The sequence below is a fragment of the Salvia splendens genome, chromosome 4 (assembly GCF_004379255.2).
Source record: "Salvia splendens isolate huo1 chromosome 4, SspV2, whole genome shotgun sequence".
Taxonomy (NCBI): domain Eukaryota; kingdom Viridiplantae; phylum Streptophyta; class Magnoliopsida; order Lamiales; family Lamiaceae; genus Salvia; species Salvia splendens.
Window position 1 is genome coordinate 16943211 of NC_056035.1, and position 16742 is coordinate 16959952.

The 16742-nt window shown below is 36.5% G+C and overlaps 5 protein-coding genes across 6 annotated transcripts; 1 reads left to right on the plus strand and 4 right to left on the minus strand.

Moving 5' to 3' along the window:
* Window positions 1-2217: 2217 nt before the first annotated feature.
* Window positions 2218-3399, minus strand: LOC121800738 (protein FAR1-RELATED SEQUENCE 5-like). The gene has a single exon (XM_042200246.1). The coding sequence runs from the start codon at window positions 3397-3399 to the stop codon at window positions 2218-2220; it is 1182 nt and encodes a 393-aa protein (XP_042056180.1).
* Window positions 3400-4215: 816 nt separating this feature from the next.
* LOC121800739 (protein FAR1-RELATED SEQUENCE 5-like) lies at window positions 4216-6085 on the minus strand. The gene is made up of 3 exons (XM_042200248.1): window positions 5983-6085; window positions 4321-4692; window positions 4216-4244 (listed from the first exon to the last, which is right to left on the minus strand). The coding sequence occupies exons 1-3, from the start codon at window positions 6062-6064 to the stop codon at window positions 4216-4218; spliced, it is 483 nt and encodes a 160-aa protein (XP_042056182.1). The 5' UTR covers window positions 6065-6085.
* Window positions 6086-7582: 1497 nt separating this feature from the next.
* LOC121798973 (probable microtubule-binding protein TANGLED) lies at window positions 7583-9444 on the plus strand. Its single transcript, XM_042198260.1, has 4 exons — window positions 7583-7813; window positions 8087-8181; window positions 8325-8380; window positions 8493-9444. Exons 1-4 carry the CDS (start codon window positions 7721-7723, stop codon window positions 9287-9289), a joined length of 1041 nt encoding a protein of 346 aa, XP_042054194.1. The 5' UTR covers window positions 7583-7720; the 3' UTR covers window positions 9290-9444.
* A 617-nt stretch (window positions 9445-10061) lies between these two features.
* Window positions 10062-14448, minus strand: LOC121801628 (kinesin-like protein KIN-14S). 2 transcript variants are annotated; one of them, XM_042201161.1, is made up of 13 exons: window positions 14335-14448; window positions 14174-14239; window positions 14034-14066; window positions 13649-13767; window positions 13469-13568; window positions 13088-13384; window positions 12704-12983; window positions 12229-12390; window positions 11824-12039; window positions 11702-11739; window positions 11428-11591; window positions 11210-11323; window positions 10062-11121 (listed from the first exon to the last, which is right to left on the minus strand). In XM_042201161.1, the coding sequence occupies exons 1-13, from the start codon at window positions 14339-14341 to the stop codon at window positions 10390-10392; spliced, it is 2328 nt and encodes a 775-aa protein (XP_042057095.1). In that variant the 5' UTR covers window positions 14342-14448; the 3' UTR covers window positions 10062-10389. The 2 variants fall into 2 exon arrangements, with proteins under 2 accessions (XP_042057095.1, XP_042057096.1); XM_042201162.1 differs by having other exon boundaries at window positions 14201-14239; window positions 14335-14443.
* Window positions 14449-14962: 514 nt separating this feature from the next.
* Window positions 14963-16464, minus strand: LOC121797618 (LRR receptor-like serine/threonine-protein kinase RPK2). The gene is made up of 2 exons (XM_042196254.1): window positions 15984-16464; window positions 14963-15746 (listed from the first exon to the last, which is right to left on the minus strand). The coding sequence occupies exon 2, from the start codon at window positions 15667-15669 to the stop codon at window positions 15175-15177; it is 495 nt and encodes a 164-aa protein (XP_042052188.1). The 5' UTR covers window positions 15670-15746; window positions 15984-16464; the 3' UTR covers window positions 14963-15174.
* Window positions 16465-16742: the final 278 nt, after the last annotated feature.

Below are 16742 nucleotides of genomic sequence, written 5' to 3' on the forward strand. Positions count from 1 at the left end.
TTGTTCACCGGCCTGATGGGGTCGACCTCATGACCATAATTGATAGATTCTGTGACAATTTACAAACTGAGGTTGAACAAATTCCGTATTTCAAATGGGCCGACGTAGATTTGGTAAATACTGAACACAATTGATTCTTTATTATATTCTCTAGTTGTTTTTATTCTGAAATTATTATTATTATCTATGTAGGTGTTCTTTCCAATTTGTGCTGCGGAACATTACTATACCATATGCTTCAGATTTAGTACTAACAGTATAGTGCTGATTGACAATTCAAAGAATGCTGACGATGTGGACATAACAGTCAAATATGGTGGCATACCTGAAAATGTGGTAAGTATACACGATATACAGTGCAGTATTTTTGTGATTACAATGAATTATAGTTCTCTTTATAGTGAACTACATCTGATATTCATGATGATATATTGCAGAAATTATATTTTTGTCATTATTTGACAAAAATGGGGCATCACAACCAAACCAAATCAATAAAGGATGTGAGTATAATAAGGCTCAAAATGCCTTGGAGAACAACATCAAATGTAGAAGATTGCGGAGTTTTTTTGATGCGACATTTGGAATGTTATCATGGTGAGCGCGAACAAGATTGGAAGTGTGGATTAACTACAAGAAGCAAAGGAATACTCCAAAGACTGAGAGCAAAGTATTGCAGCGCATTATTATTGTCGAAAAAAACCATCAGTCACTGAATATGTTGTCAGTAACATCAAAGCATTATGAAGAATATGGGAAAACCAATAACATAGATGTGGAAAAAATGATTGTAAACTTCAAGCGTTCATGAACTATTGTAGAAAACTTCATAAGTGAATTAATAAGTACTTATTTTACATTAATATCTTGTTTACTATTTAATTCACTGTTGTGTTTTGTAAACCACTAAATGATGTGTTTTGTGAAGAAGAGTGAAGTAAACTCAGAATAAGAGTGAAGTCTTTCGTGAAGAAGAGTGAAGTAAAATCAGAATAAGAGTGATGTGTTTTGTGAACAAGAGTGTAACAAAATCAGAATAAGAGTGATGTGTTTTGTGAACACGAGTGAAGTAAAATCAGAGTAAGAGTGATGTGTTTTGTGAACTAGAGTGAAGTAAAATGACAGTAAGAGTGATGCGTTTGTGAACAAGACTAAAGTAAAATGACAGTAAGAGTGATGCGTTTGTGAACAAGAGTGAAGTAAAATCAGAGTAAGAGTGAGGTGTTCAATGAACAAGAGTGAAGTAAAATCAGAGTAAGAGTGATGTGTTTTGTGAACAAGAGTGAAGTAAATTCAGAGTAAGAGTGATGTGTTTTGTGAAAAAGAGTGAAGTAAAATCAAAGTAAGAGTGATGTTATGATTGAGAACTATTGTAGAAAACTTCATCAGTGAATTAACAAGTACTTATTTTACATTAATATCTTGTTTACTATTTAATTCACTGTTGTGTTTTGTAAACCACTAAATGATGTGTTTCGTGAAGAAGAGTGAAGTAAACTCAGAATAAGAGTGAAGTCTTTCGTGAAGAAGAGTGAAGTAAAATCAGAATAAGAGTGATGTGTTTTGTGAACAAGAGTGTAACAAAATCAGAATAAGAGTGATGTGTTTTGTGAACACGAGTGAAGTAAAATCAGAGTAAGAGTGATGTGTTTTGTGAACTAGAGTGAAGTAAAATGACAGTAAGAGTGATGCGTTTGTGAACAAGACTAAAGTAAAATGACAGTAAGAGTGATGCGTTTGTGAACAAGAGTGAAGTAAAATCAGAGTAAGAGTGAGGTGTTTAATGAACAAGAGTGAAGTAAAATCAAAGTAAGAGTGATGTTTTTTGTGAACAAGAGTGAAGTAAAATCAGAGTAAGAGTGATGTGTTTTGTGAACAAGAGTGAAGTAAAATCAAAGTAAGAGTGATGTGTTTTGTGAACAAGAGTGAAGTAAAATGACAGTAAGAGTGATGCGTTCTGTGAACAAGAGTGATGAACTTACTGGCACTTGAGCATTAGTACTCTAAAAATTCGCATTGAGATAAAATTCACTCAAAAGTGTAATAAAATGAATCATTAGTACTCTAAAAATACTACAATGTGAACTATTTCTATACAAATCCTCATTGCCTCTGATTTGACTTCTCATTAACCTTTTTGCAGTTCCTAGAATCATGGTGTCCAATCTCATGACAGTTTCCACACTTTCGGCCTGGTTTCATTGCTAACTTTATTGCTTACTCCCTCTTCGATTTCTTCCTACTTCCACTTCCCTTTGTACTAACAACCTCAGGAGGATGAACTTCAATATTGTTCGGGACATGTGAGCCATAGAAGTTCTCAATCATTGCTCTCTTCTGTGTGGAAGACAGAACAACATTTTCGCCAAGAAGCTGCTTCCTACCTTCTTCAATAATTGCAGCGAATGCATTGATTTGATCAATGTTCCCTTCAATGCTTTGTGCTGTTTCAATGAATAATCCGTACAAGTTTTTAAATGCAATCTTCTTCTTGTCCACAGCAAGGTGTATTTCTTGATCATCACAAAAACCTCCATGTATTGGCTTCACAAACTGTGACTTCAACCATCTTCCTCCATGCAACTTCTCAGGTATCAACTTAACAAAATTATGTTTCAACACACAAAATATATGGCTGCACAATAGACCAAGTCTTTCAAATTTTTTGCATCCACACAAATAGGTGTCATCACCAATGGAGTAAGTCACTGTCCATGAGTTTGAATCCTTGTCCTTTATGTCATATACTTCAATATCTGTATTGGTAGACACTCCTAGAGTTGCACAAGACAAAGAGAAACATGCATATACTATCTCTTCTTGAATTTCAGTATAAGCACTACCACTATATATCGTCGATGCATGTTTCTCGATTTCCAATCCTGTTCGCAAAATAGGTACTTTTGTTGAATCATAGTATTCAAGCTTTGCACTATTACTTCTTTGAGTCTCCAGAGCATGATTATAGTTCATATAAAATTGCATAAGGTTAGCCCGAGACTTTGAGTACCTTTTGAAGAAGTTATTCTGTGATTCAGATATAGAAGTTGTCTTTATCAACGAACTCATCGAAAAATCACGGAAAAAGGCTGGAACCCAAAATTTTCTGGATGCAAACATTGATGAAAACCAGACATTATTGGTCAGCCCATATCTTTCCATTATAGCATGCCAAGTTTCCTCAAATGCATCAGGTTCTATCAACTCTGACCATACACATGCATTCAGTTCCTTCTTTAATTGTTCACTACCAAGCATGTTCTTTGGCAATTTGTCAGCAACTTTATTCATAACGTGCCACATACACCACCGGTGTCTTGTATTGACAAGGACCTCCTCAACAGCAACTTTCATTCCTAAGTCTTGGTCGGTTACAATGAGTTTGGGAGCCACACCCATACACTTTACAAATTGGTTAAATAACCATGAAAAGGAGTTGGCATTTTCCTTGGACAAAAGGCCAGCAGCAAATGTCACAGGGCGACCATGATTATCCTTGCCCGTAAAAGGAGCAAATATCATACAGTATCTGAAATGAAAAACAATTCACTATAAGCATGCAGAAAACACATCACTCTTTTTCACAAAATACGTCACTCTTGTTCAGTCAATACTTCACTCTTTTTCACAAAACACTTCACTCTTGTTATGATTTCAGAAAACACATCAATATAAGCATGCAGAAAAATACATCACTCTTTTTCACAAAACACGTCACTCTTGTTCAGACAATACTTCACTTTTTTTCACAAAACACTTCACTCTTGTTATGATTTCAGAAAACACATCAATATAAGCATGCAGAAAAATACATCACTCTTTTTCACAAAACACATTACTCTTGTTAAGAAAACACTTCATTCTTGTTCACAAAACACTTCACTCTTTTTCAGAAACACATCACTCATGTTATGATTTCAGAAAACAATTTAACAAAAGAGTAATTAGTGTGCACATACCTGTTTGTGGAGTATGTCGTATCAAACGAAACAATATCTCCATACAAATGGTAGTTTCTTCTGGCAGTAGGATCACACCAAAACAATCGTGTCATCCTATCCTTTGAGTTGACCTCATACTCATATGTAAATGCACTACACAACTCCTTCTTCCTTCGCAACTCATTCAATAACATTTGTGCATCAGCTCCTTCTACATAAGCTCTAAAGTCACGTCTATAGTTGCGCACTTCTAAAACAGTACACCCTACATAATCTAATCCACCAAGCACTTCTTTAAGTAAGCTAAAACTTAAAGTTGGACCAATATTTGCATTAACACAATCGAGGATGAATTTCTGATGGACTAAATCCAAATTACGGTTCAAATTCATAAAACGCTTATGGCGTTCCTCAACCATCTCATGATTATGGTCTTCAACGAAACTTTGTATAACATAACCAACACCCATAATATACTTCCAAGACACTTTAGCATTACAATAGCACTTAATAGAAGAACGCTTTCGTTTCACCTCAGATTGTTTACTGTTTCTTTGCTTTGTACCTTCTCGGCTACACACCACGTAAATCCAAGTAGTGACATCTTTTTCCTTTTTCGATCCCTTTTTACGGGTGTCAAATCCAACATATCGAGCATAATTATTGTAGAAGTCCAATGCACGATCAAGGGTCATGAAACTTTGTCCAATTTTTGGTTTCAATTCATCTGGGCATTTTGGTACGCAAACCACTGTAAAAAACACAGCACTCTAATAATGAGATTACTGCACTCTTGTTCAGAAAAAGACTTCACTCTTGTTCACAATACACATCACTCTTATTCTGATTTTACTTCACTCTTGTTTACAAAACAAATCACTCTTATTCTCATTTTACTTCACTCTTGTTCACAAAACACTTCACTCTTATTCACAAAACACTTCACTCTTGTTCACAAAACACATCACTCTTATTCTGATTTTACTTCACTCTTATTTGCAAAACACATCACTCTTATTCTGATTTTACTTCACTCTTGGTCAGAAAACACTTCACTCTTATTCTGATTTTACTTCACTCTTCTTCACGAAACACATCATTTAGTGGTTTACAAAACACAACAGTGAATTAAATAGTAAACAAGATATTAATGTAAAATAAGTACTTGTTAATTCACTGATGAAGTTTTCTACAATAGTTCATGAACGCTTGAAGTTTACAATCATTTTTTCCACATCTATGTTATTGGTTTTCCCATATTCTTCATAATGCTTTGATGTTACTGACAAGAGTGAAGTGTTTTGTGAACAAGAGTGAAGTGTTTTGTGAACAAGAGTGAAGTAAAATGAGAATAAGAGTGAAGTGGTTTGTGAACAAGAGTGAAGTAAAATCAGAATAAGAGTGATGTGTTTTGTGAACAAGAGTGAAGTGTTTTCTGAACAAGAGTGAAGTAAAATCAGAATAAGAGTGATGTGTTTTGTGAACAAGAGTGAAGTAAAATCAGAATAAGAGTGATGTGTTTTGTGAACAAGAGTGAAGTGTTTTCTGAACAAGAGTGAAGTGTTTTGTGAACAAGAGTGAAGTAAAATCAGAATAAGAGTGATGTAAACACATCACTCTTATTCTGAGGGCATCACTCTTGTTCACAAAACACATCACTCATGTTAACAAAACACATCACTCTTGTTCACAAAACACATCACTCTTGTTCACAAAACACATCACTCATGTTAACAAAACACATCACTCTTGTTCACAAAACACATCACTCTTGTTCACAAAACACATCACTCTTATTCTGATTTCACTTCACTCTTATTTGCAAAACAACTGTAAATCTAACCATGTAAACATAATACAAAGACCATACGATTTTCATAATCACTTAACATCAGTGAAACAACTATAAATCTAATCACAAAAACTACGGTTTTCATAATCACAATACACGAAAATATTGTATATTAATAAATAGTAGGAATTGTTATAGAATTGAACAAGAGTGAAGTAATTGTTATAGAATTGAACGAATAATGATTACCTTTAGAAGTCTCAGCTTCCTCGCCCGAAGCTGATGAATCGGAATCGAAATAATCTTCGTCCGACCTCATAATTGAATCCATTGATTTGAATCACGATGATTGATTTGAATCGCGATGAACGGATTGAATAACGAATTGAATCGCGTCGAATTGAATTCAATCGCGATTTGAATGAAGTAATAAGATTTGGAACGAAATTTGGAAAAAAATCGGATCGCAAGTTTGGAAGGAAAGAAAAGATCGCAGATTATGGAGTAATTTGATCGCAGATTTGCATGTTTGATCGCAGATTTAAATTAAGAAAGCAATTTCCAAAATTACCCTCAGCATATTTTCTATAATTAAAATAAATAATATTTGTTCCATTAAGATGTGTGGCTGAGATTTGTTCTCTAGTTATACACTTAAGATTAGTTATACATTGATCACTACTCTATATATATATATATATATATATATATATATATAGGGATGTATTCATTTCCTTTTTGTATCTTTTGTTCTATTGTTCTTTTTAATCCCAACCCCACGATTTTGTCATCCGACGGTTAGATTGATACCACGTGTCATTTAATAATGCAGATTTTTAGTTGAATAATGCACACCGACTAATAATGCACCATTATAGTGTAATAATGCAGATCATCGCAGCCATCTAATTCAAGGATCCAATGGTTGTGATCTGATTGAAGCTTGAACTGAAAAGTTGCGAAGGACCTTACCACACCCCTATATATATATATAAATATATTCTATTAATTTAATATATTATATTATATATAATATATATTCTTTTAATATATTCTACTATATATTATTAATTTTATATTATATATATATATATATCCTATTAGTATATATAAAATAAAATAAATTACATATATATTAATATTATATGTTTTTTTCAGTTTTTCGGTTTTGTTCGGTTTTCGGTTTTTCAGGTTCGGTTCGGTTTGGATTTTGAACTAAATTCGATTTTTCGGTTTTGGATCGGTTTTGGTAAAAAACCGAACCGAAACTCGAATGCTCACCCCTACATCAAATTGCCTCCCTGATTCCAATCCATTTTTTGTAGAAGATGAAAATGGATATACCACAAAAATACTCCTGTTTAAATCAGTTATTATATTGTCAATAAATTGCTTTTATTGTATTTGAAAAGATATCATAAATTAGCACTGATTTAAAATTTTATCCGAATATTAATCATATAGTTACCCAATAAAACTATCATAATTAGCAATGTTTTTTTTAATTTTATCCGGATAATATTAATATGTATACGAATTTATTTTAAAATAATTAATATTCTTGAAATGATTTTAAATATAAAAATAGCTATAGTTCAAATGTTAAGTCCAAATGTAAAAAAAATTCTATACTTAGTATTTTTGCTCTTTCATCAAATTTCAAAAATAAACATTTTGACCAACTAGTACATTAAAATTTGGTAACGGTGAATCCAATAATAGCGCACTAATTTATGAGTAAACGGTCAAAGTGGATTAATTAGAGAGAAAGAAATCGACGTTTTATAAACGTCGTTGTTTCTCCTTTCCCACCAATGAATCCGACCGTTGGGAGACGCTTATGAGTAGTATCCGTTACATCAAAAAGTAGTATTGCAATTCTACAAATTTCAGCTATAATCAGAGTGAGAGACACGAACGCGCTTGTACAACGAGGAAGAAAGGAAATAGCAGCCCAAACTCACCTCGTTTTGATTTGGGTGAAATAATGGTGGCACGAACCCCACCAAAGCAGCACCACAAGCTTGCGGCGGTGGCGCCGCCCATCAGTCCCACTCTCCTCCGAGAAACCGTTAACAAGGTATACATGTTCAAATTTTTAGTCGAAGAAGTGGCAGAGTGATATTGAATTCCATCTATTTCACATTCAATGTTCAACTAATTCACATACTCCTAAAATCTTGAACTAACATGTGTGATGGATGGAAAATCAAAATTTAAAGTAATTTGCATTTGTAAGGGGGTTTATACTGTGATTGCTTCGTAGCTTTGATAGCGAATTGTGGTTTCAATTTAGAGTTCACAATATATTTAAACCACAAAACCTATGTATGTTTGTGTGTTTGATTTTAAGGTGGATCGATGTATGGCTCGGCTGCAAGAGCTTCAACACACAGTCACAGTTGGGACTATGCCAACAAGCCCCCGCTGCAAAAATGATTCATTCAGGTTAGTACTATTTTCTCCTCCTCTTCTTCTATTCATATCAACACTTGTAAATTTCTAGTTTAAATTATATGCGTGGCTTGTGGCTTTCAGTCTAAATGTTTTGAGATCATAGAATTTCAATAACATCACATTTCATATTCAAGGTTAAAAAATGCTAAATCTCGAAGATCCCCTCCTGGAAAGCTGCCATTAAGTAAAGGTTGTTTGTTTATGCCTTTCTCTCTATTTCTCTCCTTACTCCTTATATCCTTCAAAAACTTCATTTTATCTGTCTCTACATTTCACACCCTTTTAAAATTGTACTTATGCAGAGGAATGGCGCAAAATGTCGTTGCCAGCAATGCTATTGGGAGAAACAGTTGGAGAAATCCTACAAGCAACACAGTTTGCCAGAAATGTAGTCGAGGCAGTGTCATCCAAGCCTCAAAAACCAGTAGACAACGAGCCAAAAACACCACTGACAAAGCAGAAGCCGGACCTGGAGAGCTCCAGTCTGCATGCGCGTAGAAGGAGGGAGAAGCAAGTTGTGCAACAGAAAGAATCAAACAACGCGACTTCTTCTCTAAGACGAGCCAAGTCCAAGATCAACTTCAAGGTCTCGCCCTTGCAGAAGAACAGAGAGTGTGACAAGGAAAACTGCCGGTACATAGCTAATAGAGTCTCACCAAGGAATAGGCCATGGGTGAGGAAGACTGTCCTATTTCCAAATCCTTTGTTTCTGTCATCTCCCACATCACAGCATCACAAGTTTGGCAAGACAAAGTCACCCATGATTGCAAAAAATCGACATACCCCGCCACATAGGTTCTTGATCAAGTCCCCTCCTCCTCCTCCACCTGCTGCTGCCTCCTCCAAGTTCCAAGTGAAAATCAGAAGCCCTCCTCTTTGTATTTCCCCAACACGAGGTGCTGAGAGGGCGTCATCAGCTGCAGCAAGGCTGCGGAGATCGTTCTCGCCTTCGAGGCTGGCCAGCAAGCTGGTGTCGCCACTGAAAAGCAGAAAATCCTTGCCACAGAATAGTGAGTTGATGATGAAGAAGACAATGAGTGGATTGAAACAGCGTCCTTCATCTTTTTCATTGCGATTCTCCTCACCTCGGAGAGTTTGAAAGTACATACATTTCTTGATTTCTTTCTTCTATGTTATTTGTGTTGCAGATAGATATATTCTCAATGTCATCACAGTATGCAGTTTTTTGTCCTTGTAACATTTTTCTTGATATATTCTTTCACAATTTGATGTCATCATCATGTCTGAACAGTACACTCAGCACTTTTTCAACAAATAAACAGCATACCAGTAAATATACTAAGAAAACCTTGTCGTAATAGCACAAAAGAGTTTGTCATAATAGCAATAGTAATCTACTAAGAAAACCTTGTCGTAATAGCACAAAAGAGTTTGTCATAATAGCAATAGTAATCTACTGCAACAATGAAAAACACATTCAGCCACAGTGCATAATTAATAGCAGCTAGAGGATAGATTTTAAAATGGATGTGGAAAGCAAGAAAACAGTTCCTTAGTCAAAAAAGAGAGACAGATTATCAGTTCACAACAACAAATTCAGTAAACAGAGAAGAAAACGGGCAAATAAGTCTACCAAATAAGCAAATTTAGTAAAGTAAACAACAACACTTCTAGATCACAACTTTGAATTTATTTTAGTAACTTGGACAACTCTACTACAAAAGGGACTTTTTTATTTTCAAGATTAAACTAATTTCTGAATAAAGAAGATGGCTGAATGTGTTTTTCATTGTTGCAGCTATGATCTGGAGAATGGAGGGACAAAAAAGGCAAAAGATGTTAGTTATCTGTACTGCTTTACTGGGCGAACAGCACACAACCCTTGGAACATACTACAACCCCAGGTGTTATTTTCATGAAATTGATAGATTTATTTATTCATCAGTTTGTACAACATGAAACGTCAGGTGATATAGCAATTAATCTGATCCTGTTATCCAATGGAGATGTGGAGTCAAAACAAAAGATGCTTTTAATCTCCCACTAACAATACTATAAGAGCAATCTAACAGATACAAGTATGCAGTCAGTGTATGCATTTCAAAAAGAATATGTATAGCAGCACTCATGCCTGGACAGTGTATGGAACCCAGCAAGTGTAAGCAGGAAGCATTACACACTGGCACAAAAAATGAAGCCACATGAGATATAATGAACGTCGTATTTGGCCACGGTTCTTCAAGACATCATAGAATTTCTCTTATTTTTCATGCCTCTCAGTTTCAGCGGACTCCAAACCACTTTCTTTTGCAGTGCTACCACTGTTGGATGCTTAGGCTTCCATGACCCAGGGACCTGCGAAGGAGGACTTCCTCTAAATTTACTACTTCTGGGGCCAATGGGTGTTGCTTCTATTGCCTCTCTCGACTGTGGCAACGGGGAAGACACTCTTGAAGTTCTCCAAACTCTTTGTGGATCCCAAACAAATGATTGCCGGCCCATGGCACGCTCATTCCTCATCATTCTAGAAGAAGATTTTTGAAGTGGAGTTGCCATGCTTGAGTTGGATTCGGGCCGGAAAGTTGCAACTGATGCTCTTCTTTTAGGTTGGAAAACTTGACCTGTTGTCGTTCCTGGAGGTGGTCTTACAGCCATGGAACCTCGTCTTGCTTTCAAAACTTGTTTCCCCTTGTTTTCTCTCGAGACATTTTCTTTGTCTTCTCTAACAGCAGGGAGATAGGACATCATACTCTTCTTGTTTGCAGGAGCTGGTGGCATGAGGTTTGTGAGTCTTCTAAGTGGCAACCTTAGTGATGGGCCCAATGGTGGTTTCTTTTTATCTGCAGTTGAGCTCTTCTCTGCTTGGTTTGATGTTACTGTTGATTGAGTAGCAAGCGAGGCCAAAGCTCTGTTTTCCTGTTTTATCCTTGTTTTCCTTTCCTCAGCTAATTGAGCCTCGAGATCTCGAACCTGTTTTGGGGAGTGTTAAAAAACTAATCAGAACAAAGACCAACTTAATTGCATAATAAAAGATTTAATGATCTACAGATATATGTACCTTATCTTGAAGATTTTTACAGATATGTTCTCTAGCAGCAAGCCTTAACTGCAAAGCCTGCACGTTATCCTGCAACTTCTTGGCTTCCTTCTCATCTTGTTTTACCTTTTCTGCCTGTTTGCAATACAAGCACAAAAGAACTAAAGATTAGTTGGAAGACTTCGTAATGCATCCATATACTGCATGAATAATACTTGGTTAAGAGTATTGCATCATACAAGCTGCTTGTATTTCAAAAGCTCTGCATGATCTGTCTGTCTCCGGGCAGGCCCATGTTCAACTCCTCGGACACGGCTGGCAAAATTCAAGGAGCAAAGAGTTTCTCCAAGGTCAGCCGAATTCGGGCTAATTTGAACGAACATCAAAGTTTTACAATCTCCACCTGCAATGGAATTGAACTTAGCATTGATACACCACCATATGCTAGGAAAGAAAGAATCAGGTTTTCAAGAGACTACAACAGCTAAATATTAACAGTCAGGTTTTACAGACCTAGGGAACTTTGCAGCATATGAGTAAGCTTCGAGTTCCTGTTTGTCCAAGAAATAAATTGATCAGGAAGCAGCTTTGGAATTATAGAAAATACACAATTATGTAGAGATATAGTGTCATGCCTGTAAGGAACATGAGAACTCTTTGAGGCTAGGGCTGAGATAACATCTCCCAATGCTGCTAAGGATTTATTTATGAATTGAGACTCCTTCAGTCTTTCACCTTCAACTTCGATTCTACCAACACGCTCACTTCCTGCCAGGTCAACCAGCCATAAATGGCTTCTTGTTCTTTGCCCGTTTATTATATTTTCTCCCACTACAGCTACCCGCAACAAGCTGCATCAATATTGAAAAAGGTGAGTTAATGGAAAACAAGAAATACCACTACAAAGAACATTGCATGACTCTGTAGTCAAACAGACTTCTCATTTTCCCACCAAGTCCGTTAAGCTGTTTTATAGTCTAAGCAGCATACAAACAAGAAAGAGAGCTATGTAGATAATAACAGAATAAGCTCATCATTACCAGTGAGATCTGCTACTGAACTCATTGGCATTGGTTGACCCAACAGATCTTACTTGACTTCCTGATTTAAGCAGACTCCAAACTCCATCTGTATCATAAACACGAGCTTCAACCAGTCCAGGGACTTCCTGAGTACCCTCAGCTGATTGTTTTATGTCCAACCTGCATTTGCACAAGAGTTAAATACTCATCATCCATTGCCTATGAATTCATTGTAAAATAAACTGAATTTGTAATTTAACCCTTGTAAAACGATTGTGAGTTATGTATTGTGCAAAATTCGACATCCATCCATTCCACTTGCTTACAAGATTTTCTTTGCTTTGCAACTTCATTCAACAATTTCTATTGTTTAACATTTCGCATGAAGAGTATCTAGAATACTGATGAAAGCAATTTATATCATGTTTATTTCTTATGCAAAAGATTTCCTCAAGAAACAAAAGGAAAGATAGTAAAGACCATCAGAACTTACTTCTTTGCAGGTTGGTTCGGGTTCTCAACCAGAAGATCCCTTATCTTTTCATTGTAGACCTCCAACATGCTAACAAACAATTCATATCTCATCACACAGCTCCTTTCCTTGGATATCCTAAAGAGCTCTTCCAGGGTGCGATAGTTTACTCCTCTATTGTCTGGAGTTCCTTCCATGGTGTATGTCTTTCCGGTGCCTGTTTGTCCATAGGCAAATATGCATACATTGTAACCATCCAAGACGGAGGTAACTATAGGCATAGTTTGGTCAAAGACAGCCTCTGCATAAGAGGAACACGTGGAGTTAACAAAGAAATTGTTATGAGAAGTTTGAGAAAAACACATCTACATGCTTAAAGAAGTGGGTCGGATTATTCAACTTTACCTTGGTTGTCCTCAGGTCTGAACACGTAGTCAAATTTGAATTGTTTTTTGGAAGAATCGGAGCAAATCATCTGGAGCTCATTCTCCTGAGATGAGTCAAAATCAACAACTGATGTGGAGCCTTTCTCAGTCTCATCTTGTTTCAGTGGCCTGCATCTACAGAAGACCCTAATATTTCCTTTGAGTTCAATCACTTCATTGTAAAGCTTCTTTCTTTCCGAGCATTCTTGGAGATACTTCTTCTTCAGTAAATCACACTCTTCATGGTACTTATTCTTTAGAAGTTCATGTTCCACACCTAAAATCAATTAAAACACAGCACACAAAAGGTCAATTATAGGTCAAAAATTAAGGAGACATGAGATGAAGAAGGGTGACGCACTCAGATTCTCAAGAGCAGTGAAAGCTTCAGACCCAAGTAAAGAATCAATAGTGATGCTCTTTACTTCATTACTCAGGCGTGCATGTTCTTCTCTGATACTCTGCAACCGGAGTGATAGCCGTTAGACTTGACGCTGGGGAAAGATCTTTAAAGAGAATGTATGTCACAGAAATTATATACCTGAAGTCTGTTGCTAAGACCTTCAATTTTGCGAAAAATTGGAAGAGTCTGTGAACATGCTTCCTGAGTATCATCAGAAGAAACACCGGCACCCACTGAATCGCAATTACCTTCACATCCTGAGACACATCTCAAAGTCGAGAAAAATAAATTTCCAGAAAAAAATACACCACCACTAATCAATAAAGAAGATCTCCAATAAATTTACTCAATTATTATCAGTCTGAACTGCACAGAAAATGGATATTTTCATCCATCTCCCAAAATAAGGAAAATGCAAAATTCACCAAAATTTTGATCAAGATTTTACAAGATTCGATAACCTCGCAAATTCTGAAACTTGTGTCGAGAGAAAGAGGAGAGAACGAAAAAAAAAGCAGAATACCTGAACATTCCTGTGGTGACTCAATCGATTGATCTGAAAAGAATTTAAAATAAAACCCTATCAGAGTCAAGTTCAAATTCACTACTTAATTCCAGATGTATGTGGAAACAGTTATATACAAGAAAGAATTTCAAACTGACCAGCATTACAACGGGATAGAGTTATACACTGATTAAAACTGGAACAAAGGGTTTCCAGAGCTCGATCTGTAAAAAACAAAGAATTATCCGATGAACAAACAAACAAAAAACAGAGAGAATCAAATGTGTATGCGCGCGTGAGTGTGGAACAGAGAGCATACCGTCCATGATCGCAGTTAGAGTAAACGTCTCAGTTTGTGAAATTGAGTGGAGATCGAAGAGGTAGAACACAAAGAATGATTAAGAGAGAGAGGAATGGTGAAAGAGATATGGAAACGGTCGGAAAAGGGCGTTATTTAGAATTTGAAAACATAAAATTTTGAAATTGAGAGGATCCATTGGACTATAACGGCTAGTTAGAAAACGCCAGCTTATTGGGCCGGGTCGGGTTGCAGCGTTAATACCTTTCTGTGCTTAAACATTTTTAGTAAGTATAGTTACTACAATACCAAATTCCCAATGCTCTAAGGGCTCGTTTGTTTTCTATGACGGTGTAACATATGTTACAAGATTGTAAACTCCAATCTCATGTTTAGGGTTGGAGTTAGTAATCACATACATTTGTTTGTTTGTACAGATACATATCCCACGTTTGTAAACACTCTGTTTGGTATGAGGTAGCCAAACTGTAGATACACACATGAATTCACGAATTTATCCTCATTAATTTTTCATAATTCTCAGATTGTCCTCATTCCCCATTATGAACAAATTTGTGTAATCTGAATTAGTCCATCTTAATGAAAAATGAAACATGAAACAAATTTCATCTTAATGAGTGCAGAAACATGAAACAAAGTTCATTTATTGATACACAACAGCAAAGCGAGTGCTATATTTGGATTGGATTTGGACCAACACATGTCCATCAAAATCAGCAAGTTGTTCCACCAGTTTATGAATTCTACAAGTAAACTACAACAAATACAATCAATCCCATGAATGACAATATCTTGTGTGGCCTTTGTTTCATCAGGGAGTGTACCCTCGTACAAATTGTACTAATCAACAGGCAATGCCAGCTTCTCCATCGAATAACTACCACCTAAAATCGAAACATTTGGAAGAGGATTCCATGAGTTTGCCAATACAAGGATTGAAAGACTTGTACAGTTACTAATCTGAGGTGGAATCGGGCCCCCAAAATTGTTCCTCGAAACATCCATCACTTGAAGCTGACTCAACTGACCAAGCTCACTAGGAAGAACCTCCTCCAACAGATTAGAGTACAAGAGAAGGGTCTTTAGCCCACTGCATTTAGCAATTTCTCTTGGAATACCACCAGTCAAGTAATTCCCGGAGAGCTCCAAATGCTCCATCTTCCCACAATTATCACCAATCTCAACTGGAATAGATCCACTAAGCAGATTAAACGACAAGTGAAGCCCGCTTAAATCCATAAACCCGCCCACAAACCCCGGAATTGATCTATTCAACTGATTCCCAGCTAAACTCAGAACTTGAAGGCCCGTACAATTTGACAAAGAGCTCGGCATCCCTCCAAAGATTTTATTGAATCCCAAGTTAAGAACTTTCAATTTCCTCAACCCACTAAATTGAGAGAGCAAAGCACCTGAGATCAAATTCCCTTCAAGATCAAGCACTTGAAGCTTTCCCATACCCCAAATTTCAGCAGGAATTTCACCACTCAATTCATTAAAAGGCAGTGATAAAATCTTGAGTTCACTAAGCTTAGCAACAGCAGCAGACAATTTACCCAAAATTTTACGATTTCCACCCAAACAATTCCTCCTAATCCAAAACCCATAGAGCGGAAACTGAGCAATTCGAGCACAAGATAAAGAATTACCTCCGCCGGTTATATTCAGCGCAGCGACCCGCGAACCCGGCCCGCACGAAACGCCGGCCCATGAGCAGTGATTCGGATTGTTGGAACCCCAGCTGCTAAGCACTCTGTAGGGGTCTGAAATTGAGGCCTTGAACTCGAGAAGCGCAGATTTATCGGAATCGTAATTAACCAGGGCGTAAACAACACCGGCAATTGACAACAACAAGAGCAATTGGTGGTTGATTGTGGAGTAAAGTAGATGGAGATGGAGTAAATCAAGGGGTATTCAAGTCAATTGGGTGAAATGCGAAAGCTTCAATGCGTTTCTTCATCCCTATCGCATGTTTCACCAGAGACAGAGTTATCTCTGTTTTGGCATCCCATATCTTCGCGTGAGTCGGGTTCTGGGATGGAAGAACCGGGTCAGGTAGATAGCTAACATGGCAACCAAACAAAGAAATTAGGGTAGATAGGGAGGCCTATCTATGCCTAACATGGGTAACAAACGGGCCCTAAATTAATTGTTAGGTCAAAATATTTAGATACTACATTAACTTCTTTCCAAATGCGTACAGATTATCTGCAATATATGTATTCTTATTCAAAATAATGGTCACTACTGGAAATAATAAGATAAAATTGTTGCGAAATGGAAGTACTCGTTATTTGTTATACTAAACGTTTAAATGCAAACTCCTAAATTAGTGTTTGCAAGGGTGAATCTTGAAAAATCTACTTCATTTTATCGATGTATAAAACTGCGAAATTTTTTGAAGCTTG

Coding starts and splice junctions, on each gene's coding strand:
- LOC121801628 (XM_042201161.1), bottom strand. Junction 13,569..13,648: donor GTCTTAGCAACAGACTTCAG/GTATATAATTTC, acceptor CTCCGGTTGCAG/AGTATCAGAGAAGAACATGC. Junction 12,984..13,087: donor CAGACCTGAGGACAACCAAG/GTAAAGTTGAAT, acceptor CCTCTTATGCAG/AGGCTGTCTTTGACCAAACT.
- LOC121798973 (XM_042198260.1), top strand. CDS start 7,721: ATGGTGGCACGAACCCCACCAAAGCAGCACCACAAGCTTGCGGCGGTG. Junction 8,182..8,324: donor TGCAAAAATGATTCATTCAG/GTTAGTACTATT, acceptor TTCATATTCAAG/GTTAAAAAATGCTAAATCTC. Junction 8,381..8,492: donor AAAGCTGCCATTAAGTAAAG/GTTGTTTGTTTA, acceptor GTACTTATGCAG/AGGAATGGCGCAAAATGTCG.
- LOC121800738 (XM_042200246.1), bottom strand. CDS start 3,399: ATGGGTGTGGCTCCCAAACTCATTGTAACCGACCAAGACTTAGGAATG.
- LOC121797618 (XM_042196254.1), bottom strand. CDS start 15,669: ATGCCGAGCTCTTTGTCAAATTGTACGGGCCTTCAAGTTCTGAGTTTA.
- LOC121800739 (XM_042200248.1), bottom strand. CDS start 6,064: ATGGATTCAATTATGAGGTCGGACGAAGATTATTTCGATTCCGATTCA. Junction 4,693..5,982: donor GGAAGCTGAGACTTCTAAAG/GTAATCATTATT, acceptor TGTTTTTTACAG/TGGTTTGCGTACCAAAATGC. Junction 4,245..4,320: donor GCGTTTTATGAATTTGAACC/GTAATTTGGATT, acceptor TTTAAGTTTTAG/CTTACTTAAAGAAGTGCTTG.